This window comes from Rutilus rutilus, assembly GCF_951802725.1.
Source record: "Rutilus rutilus genome assembly, chromosome: 23".
Taxonomy (NCBI): Eukaryota; Metazoa; Chordata; class Actinopteri; order Cypriniformes; family Leuciscidae; genus Rutilus; species Rutilus rutilus.
The window spans coordinates 16,213,393-16,228,114 of record NC_140233.1 but is presented as its reverse complement, the minus strand read 5'-3'; the positions used below and the strand labels follow the sequence as shown (position 1 = coordinate 16,228,114).

The 14,722-nt window shown below is 36.0% G+C and overlaps 1 protein-coding gene across 4 annotated transcripts in view; it reads right to left on the bottom strand.

Annotated features, from left to right (window-relative positions):
• ptprz1a (protein tyrosine phosphatase receptor type Z1a) overlaps window positions 1-14,722 on the bottom strand; it is a 94,482-nt gene that overhangs the window by 66,011 nt on the left and 13,749 nt on the right. For all 4 annotated transcript variants that reach the window (XM_084397001.1, XM_084397002.1, XM_084397003.1 and 1 more), the window contains exons 2-3: window positions 7,161-7,232; window positions 318-497 (exon numbers count right to left, since the gene is read on the bottom strand). In XM_084397001.1, the coding sequence (XP_084253127.1) occupies window positions 318-497; window positions 7,161-7,232 (252 nt within the window). The remainder of the gene's footprint in view (window positions 1-317; window positions 498-7,160; window positions 7,233-14,722) is intronic.

The following is a 14,722-nucleotide window of genomic DNA, read 5'->3' as shown; positions in this document are numbered from 1 at the left end:
CCGAGTGAACCGTTTTTGCGAGGGAACGCAGAAGTTTTGCGAGGGAACGCAAATATCTTTGCAAGGGAACGCAAAGTTTCTCGGGGAAATGCAAAAGATTTGAAAAATATTTTTTTCTCCCATCCCAAATTTTTTCACCACCACGTCCCTTTAGGGGCTCCGTACTATATCTGTGTATTCTGACAAAATAGCCATTTTCATTATATTTCACAAGAAATAATATAAAATATATATATTTGAATATTCTAAAAACAATGAAAAGAAATTGAACTTAATCAATTTGAAATAAAATTATTAAAAAGTACAGTTGTTCTCACCAGTTTTCCCATCATTCTTTACTATAGTGGAGTCTGACGTCTTTTCCGCCCATCCCTCTAATCTCAGCTTCTGGAAATGAATTTTGACCTGCGCCAGGCTCTCTTCAATGTTTACTGGTGACTGTTTGGCATTGTTGCATGATGGGTATTTCTTTGCCCAGTTATTTTGGTTTAGAGTTCCTGTAAGAAACAGAGTTCAATTGGGTAAATAAACCTCTTAAAATCATTCATAAATGAGGGTGACCGTCTGCTTTTAAAACAGACGCACATACATACTTTCCAAAAACCACGTTTACAGACACACAGGTGCATCAATAGATGCATTGAGTGGTTGCTGGTGGGTTAATCAAAGTCTCTCTCTCTCTCTCTCTCTCTCTCTCTCTCTCTCTCTCTCTCTCTCTCTCTCTCTCTCTCTCTCTCTCTCTCTCTCTCTCTCTCTCTCTCTCTCTCTCTCTCTCTCTCTCTCTCTCTCTCTCTCTCTCTCTCTCTCTCTCTCTCTCTCGGTTCCTACAGCACAAACACGGAGCCCATGAACCAGGTCACCAGCAGTTCTAGGTCACTCTCATTAGCATGTCAATAGCTGTATTACAAACCCCCAGCTGAGTCAAAAACACTGGTGTACAGTAGATACAGTGCAGTTGAGTCAAAAACAGCAGGACATACACAACACATGAATAAATAAAGAAAGGCTGTTGGTAGGTATTAAACAATGTAGATGTTTAACACTGTCAACAATGTTTCCAAAACCCTGATAACTGTAGTAAAATCACTGTAATGGACTCTATTAAGTGGCTCATTGGTTGTTTTAAGCATTTAAAATCAGCAATTTGATAAAGGCACCATATTATTATTATTTTTACTTTTTTTATTACTATTATTATTATTATTAAAAGTAAGTACTATAGTAAGTAAGTAATATATATGTATAACTGGTACTGGTACAATTATTATACAATCACATTTTAATAATATCTTTATCCAATAAATAAAATATTAATACAAATTTAAACAAACAAATACACAAATACATACATGCATACAAAGCTAAATACATACATACATACATACATACATAGGTGTGTGCGATATTTATCGTCTACGATAATATCGTAATTGTTGTTTAATGATGTGCGAGCTGACATTATTGATAATTCATATCTATAATTCAAGTTATGAAAGCAAAAGAATCCCATAATTATCATTATAAAAAAAAATTGAGATTTGCCAATATCGCACACACCTAATACATACATACATACATACATATATTGTGTGTGCAAACATACTTGCAATAAAGCTCTTTCTGATTGTGATTCTGAAACATACATGCATACATACATACATAAAAAACTTTTTTTTCTAGAAACATAATAGCCTAAATGAATATCACAATTTCCAGAACCATGTATCAACCCGCTTGTCAACATTTACTTTTAACGCATAAAAAATGTCCTATCTGTTTATGACTCTCATTGCATTCAATGGTAATAACAGACTTCATGCTGATGGGTTTTGACCTGCCATCCATTCAGACTCCAGTGGACAGGGATAATTGGATGTCTGACAAGCTGCAGCAAGTGTAAATCAGAAGAGGAAAATGCCAGTTAAATGTTTTCACTCTTTCGTTAGCACTGTCACTTCCCTCCCTCCTCAGTGAAGGACTTAAGAGAGAACAGAGTACAAACGCTCAAAGCTATCATGTATTATTTGAATATGTCGGTATTTGTTTCCTTGTGTTTTTCTGTTATCCCTAAGAAACATCAGAGGTAAGAGAGAGTCTTGTGTAATCCAAAGGGATAAAAGGATATAGAGAAAAAGACCTGAAGCTGACTTATAACCAATTTATGAACACAAATCTTAGCGTGGCGTAAATAAGCACTTTTATTTGTTCCACTCTTTTGTATTTTTTATCACTATTTTAAATCAGAATATTATCATCAAAACATTCAACAACAAAGCACCTATTATGGTTATTGTGATCATAGACAAAAGACATGGAAAAAGTGTTTCAAACTCATGTCCGCAAAGTTACTCATACTCACACACACAAACCAACACACATTTCTGTTACAGCATTACAGCTGTCAAGAGAAATGCAATGAGTTGCTTGTTAAAGAGGTATAAAAAAATTAAACTGTCATACAAACAAAATTTACTCTGGTTTCAATTACAGTTTTAAGTATACATTCCAAACTGTGACAGGGTTTAAATAATATTCCACTATAGGGTCAGTAAAACTAAACTACTGCTTCTCCGCAAATCTGCTGTTCTGATGGTGGTTCCCCTACTTTGGGCCTGAGGTTTAAAATGATCTTTCAATGTTTCTAGCACAACATACTTATACATGCAATTAACTGAAGTTTCCATCTCAAATGAGCACTAATGGCGGTAAAACATCAACAACTTTATTTTGATTTACAGTTTGACATTTGCATCACATAATCAGCTCCATATACAGTGTGTGCAGAATTATTAGGCACGTTGATTTTCTGATCATATTTTATTCCCAGGAACCAATTCCAAACCATATATATACCATATATATAATAGATATATAATTGTTCATGAAGGCTGGAAATGAAAAATGCCTTTAATTCAGGTGTGCAGAATTATTAGGCATGTTTTCTTTTACAGATAAAATAAGCCAAAAAAGAGATTTAACAAAGACTGAAAAGTCCAAAATTATTAAATGCCATTGAGAAGGATACAATTCTAATGCAATACTAGAGATTGCAGTTAAGGCATGACCATTGGACAGTGAAATGCTCATTGGGTCAGCAGGGTCAGACAAAAACAGGTGGAGAAGAAAAGACACATGTTAACTGCAAAAGAATTAGGAATTAAGGTGAAGAATTAAGTGTGAAACCATCAATAACCCTTTAGTCTCCAGCGCCACCATTTTCCAGAACTGCAACCTACCTGGAGTCTCCAGAAGAGCAAGGTGTCAGGGTCTCAGAGACTTGGGTAAAGAATCCTTAAAAAAATGACCCCCACTTAATAAGAATCACAAGCTGAAGTGTAGTAAAATACATGAAGACTGGATTTTTATAGGCTTTATAGACAGACAGATTGAGAGTGACTCTTGAAGGACCAGCACCACATCCTCTTCTACCACTGTTTGAAGAATTCATCTTCCAGAACCTGACAGTAAGTTTTGGGAGTTCATTTTTAGTCCATCTCTGCAAAACGGACTTCAGGGACGGAGATGAACTCCCAAAACTTACTTACTTACTTATTGGGTTAGGATTCTTTACCTAACCCAAGTCTCTGAGACCCTGGCACCTTGCTCTTCTGGAGACTCCAGGTAGGTTGCAGTTCCGGAAAATGGTGGTGCTGGAGACTAAAGGGTTATTGATGGTTTCACACTTAATTCTTCACCTTAATTCTTCATTCTTTTGCAGTTAACATGTGTCTTTTCTTCTCCGCCTGTTTTTGTCTGACCCTGCTGACCCAATGAGCATTTCACTGTCCAATGGTCATGCCTTAACTGCAATCTCTAGTATTGCATTAGTATTGTATCCTTCTCATGGGCATTTAATAATTTTTTGCTTATATAATATATATTGCTTTTCTGACAAAGTAAACTTGCTTGGTAACTCACCTTGCTTGGTACAGCATTTGCGTTGTGAAGCGTTGAGTTACAAAAGTCCCACAAAACATGAGTTACATAAAAAAGCTTGAAGACTTGTAGAAGCAAGCTACAATGGCATAGTAGCTTTAGCAAATGCATTTATATCCTAAGTTTTCTTTTTTAACAATATCGGTTTAGGGTCAGGTTAAGTGTAGGTTATACAGTATTTTCAAACACTCATGAGACATTTCATTTCCAAACTGCCATGATACGTACTGTACACCAACCAAAGTTATAAAACATTGGCAGATTTACGTTCAATCCGTTTGTTTCTGATAAAACTGAACACGCTTTTAGTGCCACTCACTGGACATATCACTTTGAAAGTGTCGCAAAATGTGCAAGAAGCAACATTGTATCATTTTGCAGAAATGGGCATGTTTTTCCAGTGAGTCTGGGTTGCAATTACTTCATGAGGAGATAAAACATGCCATGCTGTACTGTAATAACAAAACAATCTGTGCCAGCAACTTATCCAGACTAGCTCTGCTCAGGCCTTCTCTGCAAGTTTAGTATGTCAGAATTAGCGTACAGGGATTGATTATTCATGTTCCGGTATCATTTAGACGTTATGAGCGATATAAAAAGGGGTCAATGAAGAGGAGGGGCCACGGTATTCTGGGTAATGCCGATGAACAATATCCCATCTGCATGTCCGACCGACCGACCGCCTGCCTGCGGCCCAGACGCTATAATGCCCCCTTTGTTGTGCAAAACTTCAATGACACCCAGATCTGGTTTGTTGTGACTGGTCGAAGACAAGAGTTTTAAAGCTGATAAACTAGTCACTTATTATCCAAACTTAGGATCATCTTTCCTAGATTAAACACTTTTGCTCTGAAACTTTGAGCTAGTGTCGGAAGAATAATTTTCCAAAGGAATGATCTGTAAATCATGGAGATCCGAAGCTATATATCAAGAGTGCACAACAATAAGCAGAATATCAAATCTGGCCTACTTTCAATAACAAAGCAAGACTGGGGAATTCTCCTTTGTGCTAGTAATGGAAAAGAGTGGGAGATGAAAAGATGAAAAGATGAGAGATGTAAAATGTGTCACTGATGTTGTTTGATTTGATACTTCTCTTCCCAAACTTCAATGGGCCATATAATAAAAACAAGAATAATTTTGAAATAAAAACCAAAAAATAAAACTCCCATCTCAGAGTATATATAGGTCTTTTCCCACTTGAACTAGTTAACCCTGGGTCATTCTAAACCCTGGGTCATTCTAAACCCCGGGTAAACTGAATCATGGGTTATTCTTGTAACATTCTAACACTGCCTCGTTTCACACTATATAAGTTTGGCACCGCAATGCAGAGCTAACACCGCAAAAGCAGGGTTTCATAACCACGGGTAAAAATCAGTGCTAACCCCGCATCTAAATTACAAGTATGAACTTTACCCAGGGTTAAAAGCGGTGTTTAACACGACGATAACCCGGGGTTAAGCGCAGTGTGAAAAGCCCTTATGAAAAGTGAGAAGCTAAAATGCTACAGGCTAATTGTTTACGAATGGTCATGGTATTGGCGTCACAACCTTCAACACACTATGGGGCTTTTTACACGACAATGTTTTCAACAAAAAATACTGGAAACTTTTAAATGTGTTTTGGCCATTTAATTACACGACTACGGGATTTAAAGTGCAAGGTTTTGAAAACGATATCGCTATCGTCTCCGTGTAAACTGCAAAAACGCAAATCTGTGAAAACAGTGATGTCATGCGTACGTATTCAGTCTATAGGCGTGTAGTGTTTCTTTACAAAGTGACATCGCCACCTACTGGCCTGGTGTGATAATACAGCGCTTTTAGTCATTTTTGCAGATCCGTGTGAATGGGGATCAATTTAATAAAGTTGTCGTCTGTACGTGAAAAACTTTTCAGTTTTTTAGTACATTGTTGTTGTGTAAACAAACCCAAAAAATACAATCCTCAAGATTTTGCTGGGGGCGTTTTTACTCATTTCAAAGGTGAAGGAGGAGCCAATCATAACAGGGGTCATTTGCATAAAGTCTTAAAGGTACGGCAGCAAGAACAGCCCAAACAGGATTGACAATAATACTAAAATTCATTAGTAACTTACTTTTCACACAATCAGTTCATAAACATTATATGTATATAATGTTATATACATACAGTATACAGTATATTACATTATATACACGATATCCCTGTTCTTGGCTCATGTTCTTGACCAGATCATTTAATCGGCGAGTTGTTGACTCAAAAACAGTTGCAATTAGATCTTTCCGTAATTATTCAGTGATTTTTTTTTACCAGATCAACAGGTTCATTGGAAACAATCAATTTGTTCTCAAATTGGACATCACTCTTGTGTTTCAGAGGGTGGTTATTTCAGGGGTGGCGAAATAACGAGGAACAATACGTTTGTATGGAATGTAGTGGAGAAAAAAGTGCAATATTATGTTTTGGAATGTAGTGAAGTACAATTAAAAGTTTCCTAGAATAAAAATACTCTGAAGTACAGAATAGATACTTGAAGATGTACTTAAATACTGTACAGCAACAAAGAAATACTACTTTGTTACTGTCCATCACTGTGTAAAACTAAATCACTATACCAAAAGTGTACAATATGGCTCATCTAAAAAGTCCTAATTTGTCTTCTAAGATTACACTTATTCAAACAGAATACTATAAAAGACACATAAGTGGTCATATTTCTGTTCCATGCTTTTGAATCATGGCAATACTGATATTAAACAGCAAATAGTCCGTGTCAAAAGAAGACAAAAATACATATGATTTCATACACACATAAGAGAAAAACCTTAGTTTTACAATTGAAAAATAGTCTTTCATCCTTCAGGGTATTAGAACAAAAACAAAGGAGCCACATCTTGAAGTCATCCTGCATGAAAACCCAAACACACCCTTTAAAATTTGACGTGAACTGTCTGGGCGAGAGCAGACAGGACCTGTAATTTAGGCCATATTAACCCTGAAAGCCCAGTTAGGAGATACGGATGAGTTTAATCTGTGGCGTTAAGCTCTGCATGCTTAGACACAGATGATCCCTCAACCTGAGCTGGCATGGGGGAAGCATGCCAACGGTGCTTCACTTCAAAATGTCTGTGCATCTTTACAAATTCTGACTGGCCCTTTTTACAGACTGAAGGCTAATCCTTGATATAATCGCTATGCATAGATAAGAAACACAATGTCAATCCTGAATGCAGCACTTACCCGCGTACGACCACTCTATGTTTTCTGAGAGTTTCTTCTGTGATCTGAATCCATATGCTTCTGATACATCCGCTGAAGAAAAAGAAAAGGAAAAAATCTGATTATTCTGTCAAAATGACTAAATAACAACATGTTTGCTAAGAAACACATTTACCTGAATAGAAATGGTAATGGTAATATAATTTTCTTTTTCAACTATTTGAATGAAAGGTTAAAAAAAGAATAGAATTTCAGTCAAGTCAAAATACACATTGTTTCATGATATTAATGTTTATAATCCTCATTCGCGTTTAGCAGATTAGAGCTGGGCGATACTTTACATTTTGCGATGATATAAAAGTAATCAAGCAGAATTTATTAATATTTCGTATGTCCTCCTTTTGCTTTCATGACAAATGATTAAATATATACTTATTTATTAGTCCTTATTTATATTAATTATTATAAAAAAATAATTACTATTATAAAATAATTAAATTATTTGATTTGTGACTTAGTGCTGAATCTTAAATATTCCTTATTCGTTTTACGCCATAACATTTCTTTGTATTATTATTAATATTGTTTTTCATTCAAATCCTAGAACTTCCTGTTTATAAATTAGATTTTGGATCTCAGGAACCGCACTGTATTCAATGCAGTGGGAATATTCTTGTTTATTTTAAGCCAAGGTTAAACTGATATGGTCTTACAAGTTTAAATCTCTCTTTAGCCTGTATCAAACCTTATAAATCTTCAGATTTAAAATATATATATATATATATATATATATGGCATGTTCATTCAAAATGTGGCTGGCAAATATTGATAAAAAACTGCTTAAATTAGCAATTAAACTGCTTCACAGAGATCAATCTTTAAATTCCTTTTGACGGAGCTAAATCGTGTCATGACCTGCTGTGACCTGCTGTCGAAACACTTGCTCTACCACAGACAGTCAGATGCAGTCTTGTGAATGACTTCTTGGTATTTTGTCTAGTATTAAAGGTTTGTCAGGTTGTAATCCGCAACATAAATCGTGTTAGACAAGTGACATTACCAAATTCAAATGGCATAATTGTTTTAAGAATGCAGTTATGAGTCAGATTATAAGCACAATATGGAAATCATCGAGGATGTGAGTTCAATGGAAAGGCAACCTCTATTATTCTCTTTGTTCGGTCTTTTGCCTGGTGGTTTCATTCACTTGACTTAAAAAAGGTCTCTTTTATTGTCAGAAGGTCGTCGCCCAGGATTTTAAGGTAAAAGATCATCTGCAAAGTTCTTCCTCATAATCACTTCGCTCTTACAAAGCGTTGGTCTCCTGCTGATCAGCAAGCTTTGGTCTTTTTTTCTTTTCTTGCCTTTTTAACGTCTAAACGTAAAGTCCTCCAATCACATGCCATATAGGACACAATACATCAAATCAATCCTTGTCAGGTAAATACAGATCGTCAGCTCCAGTTTGTATCCAGCCTCTCATGGAAACTACAGATTCTCCAACACCCGTGCAGAGACGACTCGGCGCCTGTGAAGAGACGACTCGACGCTGGCGATGTTTATGCCCTAAATCAATACATGATTAACTAACTGTATTTCTCTATGTACATTTCTGAAATGCACTTTCTGTAAAGCTGCTTTGAAACAATATGTATTGTGAAAAGCACTATACAAATAAATTTGAATTGAATTGAATTGAATTGAATTGTCAAAATACTAAAGGATCTAGTCCCACAATTTACTTTTTCCCCCCGTTTAATCGCATTTGACTGTCAAAAGAATTTATTCGCCATTAAATGTAATTTTATAGCGGTTAGAAATTACCTCAGTTTGTTTCTGAAAAGCTATCAATTTCATTATTTACTCAATTCATCCCAAATCGATATGATTTTCTTTTTTTATAAAAAATTACATCAATTACATTATATTACATCTTCTTTTGTGTTTCATGGAAGTCAAATGGGTTTGGAACAACATGAATTTTACTTTTTGGATGAACTATTCCTTTAATCCTCCAAAACTAACTTCTAGTAAAACGAAAGAGAGAAGAAGATGCAGTGGTAGAGGAATATAAACTCTAAGTGTACGTTTACACGACAATGATGTACTAAAAAGGAAAAGGTTTTTCCCTTGCTTTTTTCGCATACAGACGACAAGGTTGTCAAAACGATCCCCGTTCACACGGATCCGCGAAAGTGACTAAAAATGCTGTATTATCATGCCAGGCCAGTAGTTGACCAAAAAAGTTTCCCGTTTAAAAAAAAATGTGTTGTGTAAACGGTCCCTAAAAGCCTTCTGTCGATGCTCTCATTAGCATATAATAGCCAGCATGTCTATTGCATGTGGGTCGGACCTCTGATCCATAACTGTCCATAACTCAGTCTGTGCCATTTCAGTCTCACCACTGCAACTCAACAAACAAAAATAGAACAAATCAGATAGGCTGCAGGAAAGCAGTCAATTATAACAGAGACAGAGCCTTTTAAGAGAGTTTTTGATAGAGGTTTGCTGAGTGGTTTGAGGACATTTACGATACCATTATAGGGTCATTCTCAAAATATGGTGCCAAACATGTCCTGCGAGTTTTCCGTCCATATAAACACCACATAAAAGACATCATTCTAGATATTAAATAAGATTAAATGTGTAGGCTCTATATTATATCATATTTTTAGTGATTTGAATAGGTCAAGTCAATAAAGAAACCTTTGTTTCCTATATCTGGTATACCACTTCTATGACATTTATAGTTATTTATTTTCCACATTTTATTGATTTTAGTCTAGCAAGTGGTGTGTATTTTGACATTATAGTTCCTATATTGTGCCATTGGGATTGAGCAAGATGACCACCAAGAGAACGGATTTGCCTTTAAGACAGTGACATTTGTATTTCAATGCTCACTGTTTAGTTCTCTATTAAGCTGTCAACAAGTTAAACTAAGTTGAACCACACAATCCCTCCATTACTTTAAAGCCAACGTCCTTTTTTGGTTCCAGCAGCCTACTGCCAAACCCGACCATAATGCTTTTAAAAGATGAAAGAAACCTCCCTAAAGAGGGCCCTGTCCCTTGGGAGAAAGAGCACAATAAAAGCAACAATGGCTTTGACATGAAACACCTTTACACCTTTAGCGAGGATACACTGAACAAGTTTGCAGAGGGAAACTGTCCGCCTATTCACTAGCTACAGAAGACCAGTCTTGCCTCATCTTTCTGTTAGCTTTTGTCTGTCTGTCTACACATTGGTTTTGGTTCTTTCAAGATGGTCTGTGCACCTGTTACGCCATACAAACGCCTACACACTTTTACAGTGTATCAGAGCGTCATGTCTAGTAATACATGCTAATTATAGCTCGCCCAGAGTTCAGCTTTTCTGAGCTAATTTAACACGCTCTGGGAATATCGACAACAATGAAGTGTTTTTACGTAGTTCAGTCTTAGAAAAATGACCATGGTAACCATGGGTTTTGCCAAAATACAAGTTGCTAGAGTCATTGTTAAAATAAGTACACTTTAGCATACCTTTAAAAAAAAAAAGCTTATTGTGGAAATAATATAGTTTAAAAAATGTACTCAAATGTGTTAAACGGAGAGTTCAGCCAAAAATGAAAATTCTGTCATAATTTACTTGCCCTCAAGTTGTTCCAAACCTGTATGAGTTTCTTTCTTCTGTTGAACACAAAATAATATATATTTGAAGAATGTAGGCAACCAGACAGTTGAAGGTAGCCATTGACTATGGAAGTCAATGGGTGCCGTCAACTGTTTGGCTACCAACATTCTTCAAAATATCTTCTTTTGTGTTCAACAGAAGAAAGAAACTCATACAGGTTTGGAACAACTTAGTCAATGGCTACCGTCAACTGTCTGGTTACTAACATTCTTCAAAATATTTTCTTTTGTGTTCAACAGAAGAAAGAAACTTTGAACAACATAAAGGTGAGTAAATGAAAAATGAATAACTGGGTGAACTATCCCTTTAAAGAAACATAGTCATGAAAGTGTATTCCCTTTTATTTGATTACTGTAATATTATAATGGAGAACACATAAAAACTTATTACAATTATTCAAATGTACATCAAAAAACAGAATTACAAATATAAAGGACAAGTAAATTATGACAGAATCTTTATTTTTAGGTGAACTACACTATAAAAATATTTGAACAACGTATGTTTTTACATTGTTTTAACTCATCAAAATAAGTTAAGCAATTTTAAGCAACTTTATTTTAAGTCATACAAGATTCAGTTAATTTTTTTAGTCAGTTTAATGTAATTTAAGTTAAAATGACTTAAACATCTTTATTGAACTTAAAAATGTAAGGTTACAGGTTACAGACATTATCATTATATTTGCCTAAAGGGATTTAATGGGGCAAATTGAAAAACATTAGTTATTAAGAGCAAGATCACAATGAACAATATAACAGCTACAACACTGTAACAAGAGTGTGTATTTGGCCCAGTAACTGCCAGGAGCCATTCTGAAACCTGAGCCACATTGGAAAGCACACAGGTGAGAATAACAAAGGAAAATAAATTATGGAAAAGGACTGAAGTTCACTCGCTCCCTCCCCGTTTAACTGCATTCGTCTCCTTTCTCATGGTCTACCCCATTTACCGTATCAATACAAACACAACAATGAGATCAGTGGCTCAGCCGTGAGAGCCACAGAGAGACTGCAGGTTCACACACTGTAAGGCCTTAGTGCCTGTGTGATTGCTTTTGTCTGAGAAGACCCATATTCCCTTTCACCCAATCAACAGCTCTCATGTGGGCCAAGAGCTTTACACATCGGCTTGATTTCCCGGTACATGGTGTAACAGAGAATGAATGAGATGTAACAAAAACCTTCTGCGTTATAGATAAGACGAGGTGGTTTGGTTACTCTCTACGACTCTTGAACGTAGTAATGTTTTGCAGATGTAACGGACGTAGGGCAGTAAGAGCTGTGTGGGTAAACCCCGGTTCGAATCCCGCTCAGGATCGGTTACATTTGGTGCCGTGACCCGGATGAGAGTGAGGTTTAGAGGGATGAGTGTAACGGACGTAGATCAGTAAGAGCTGTGCATGGCCAATCTGTCTTATGGGCTTTCAATGATTTTATCGTTCATCAGCTGGAAAAAAATCATTCTCACATCCCTGATCTCAAGAGGCGAGCTTGAGGCGGCGGGAGCGGGTCGAATAGGACTAGTTACACAGACATTTCACTAATGAAGAATGATTATAAGCTTATAAGCTTTCATGAAGTTGTAAACATTCAACATGGTGGTTCAAATAAACCACTGCATATAAACTTTGAAATGCCTTTAATATTTACAAATAAAATTAAAATAAAGATCCATTTACACCCAGACCGATAACTATTAAAATAAATATATTGGCGTCCATGGACAATAAAGCAGGATGGATTGTGATTGGCTGTAACTGATTTTATCGTTCATCAGCTGAAAAAAAAAAATCATTCTGAAAGTGATTCCAATGATATTGTTCCTGTCGTTTTCTTTAGTAGTTGCGGTGTGGACTTCAATATTCGCATTGAGTGTCCTAAAGCCCAAGAATGTGGACGCAAACGCTTCTAGCTAAACAAGCTTGTTTACTCACATTGGAATGTGATAAAATGCGGTTCAGAATAAACATTGAATTTCCAATGTTGCCACAAGGGGCGCTAAAGCGAGCAGTCATATAAACTGACTTCATATTGTCAGTTTTCTCTTTTCAGTCAAATACTGTCATGGCAGAGCAATAGTTTATTAGGTACAATAGTTCGCATTCTTCTATTTATAGCTATTCCAACATATTTATAACAAAAAAAAATTTATTTGAAGGTAACTTTCTGGTGCCCTTAAAGGGATAGTACACACAAAAATTTAAATTCTGTCAGCTGTATGACTTTCTTTTTTCTGTGAAACATTCAAAATAATATATTTTTTTTAAAGTCTCTGTTTTTTCGTCCATACAATGAAAGTCAAAATGTATGTTCCGCCCCAACGTTCTTCCAAATATCTTCTTTTGTGTCTAGCAGAAGAAAGATCGTACAGGTTTACCAACATGTGAATGAAGGGTGAATAAATGGGGGAAAAACGGGAAAAGCATCTTGGCTCAATAATTTTAGCTTATTCAGACAAATACTGAAGAGTAAGAACCTGATAAAAGGATATGAAAGGACTGACATGAAGACTTTAAAGGGGAACCACAACCAAGAACAGACAGAGAGGTATCAAGAGGGTAATGCAAGGAAGGTGAACCTTTGTTCCTCACCTCTCTAATGCATTAGAAACCAGAGAACACAACCACCCCTGGAACACATGTGCCAGAGGAGGACACTTCAAACCTCAGCTGTCATTAGTAAAATTAAAGGTGTACAGCCACACAGTAGTCCAAGAGAGTCATCTCAAAAGATGAGACAGGAGAGCAGCACTCAGGATCAAACCCTGTCAACATGAGGTGAGAACAAGGATTCAAAGACCAAGAGGTGAGGTAAACCCTGTTTTTGAAGTAGGATGACAGAATCGACATGGAAAATGAAAATAAAATACTTTACAAAAATACTATACTAAATCTACCAGCACAAGAAATTCATCAACAATTCAAACGCGCACAGCATAAACACACAGAATATGCCACACAGAAATAGCAATTAGTGTGTGTGTGTGTGTGTGTGTGTGTGTGTGTGTGTGTGTGTGTGTGTGTGTGTGTGTGTGTGTATTATGTAAGCTAATTTAAAAACATGTTGACTGCTAATAAGTGAAAACAAAGAAAAATGCCGCCCTACATACCATTCGTTTTATATAAAATATTTAATGTATCTGATGTTTCAAGGCTCTTAGTCTGTGGCAATTAGCTTTAAATTCATCTAGCGTACCACTACAGTTGATTAAATAATATTTTCAGCAACAGCAAGTACTAGCCTACCAAAGAGTTGGCTAAATTCGGAAAAAGCATACTCTAGCCAAAAATCATCAAATTAAACATTCCCCTTTCTTTCCTGTTTTCAGTTAGCCTTTGTTTAGCAAGCTAGCAGCTTAGCATAGGACTAACTTAAGCAGTTAACACTATGCTAAGCTGTTAGCCTGCTAAACAAAGTATCATGATACAACATTTTTGATCAGGCATTGGTAGAATTATGCTAAACGCTAATAGCTATTTAATAGAAAACACTTATTTAGGAATGGCATGCAACCATTTAGACCGCTAATTATGAACGATAATGCAGAAAATAATCTATATATAGAAAATTATTGAGTCGTGCAGAGATGAAGCATTTTTGTAGGTCAAATCGCAGAAACGAGTTAGTATTTTAGCACTTCCGTTTCCATTGTTTCATGGGTTTTTGATTAAATGACTTAAATAAGGACTGGGTTGCTAACAAGTGGCTAAATGGGGCTACAGAGGCTGTCGGGGACATTAAACGTCATCACACCGAAAAGATAAGTTCAGTCCGCTTTTACAGCCACATTATGCATATAAGTGTGCTCTTTTCTAACTCAAAATGTCAGTGAAAATGCTTTTTAGATAAAAACTGAAAGAGTAGTGATGGAGACATTGAATTCGTGGGACTGTAGTGAAGTTAATT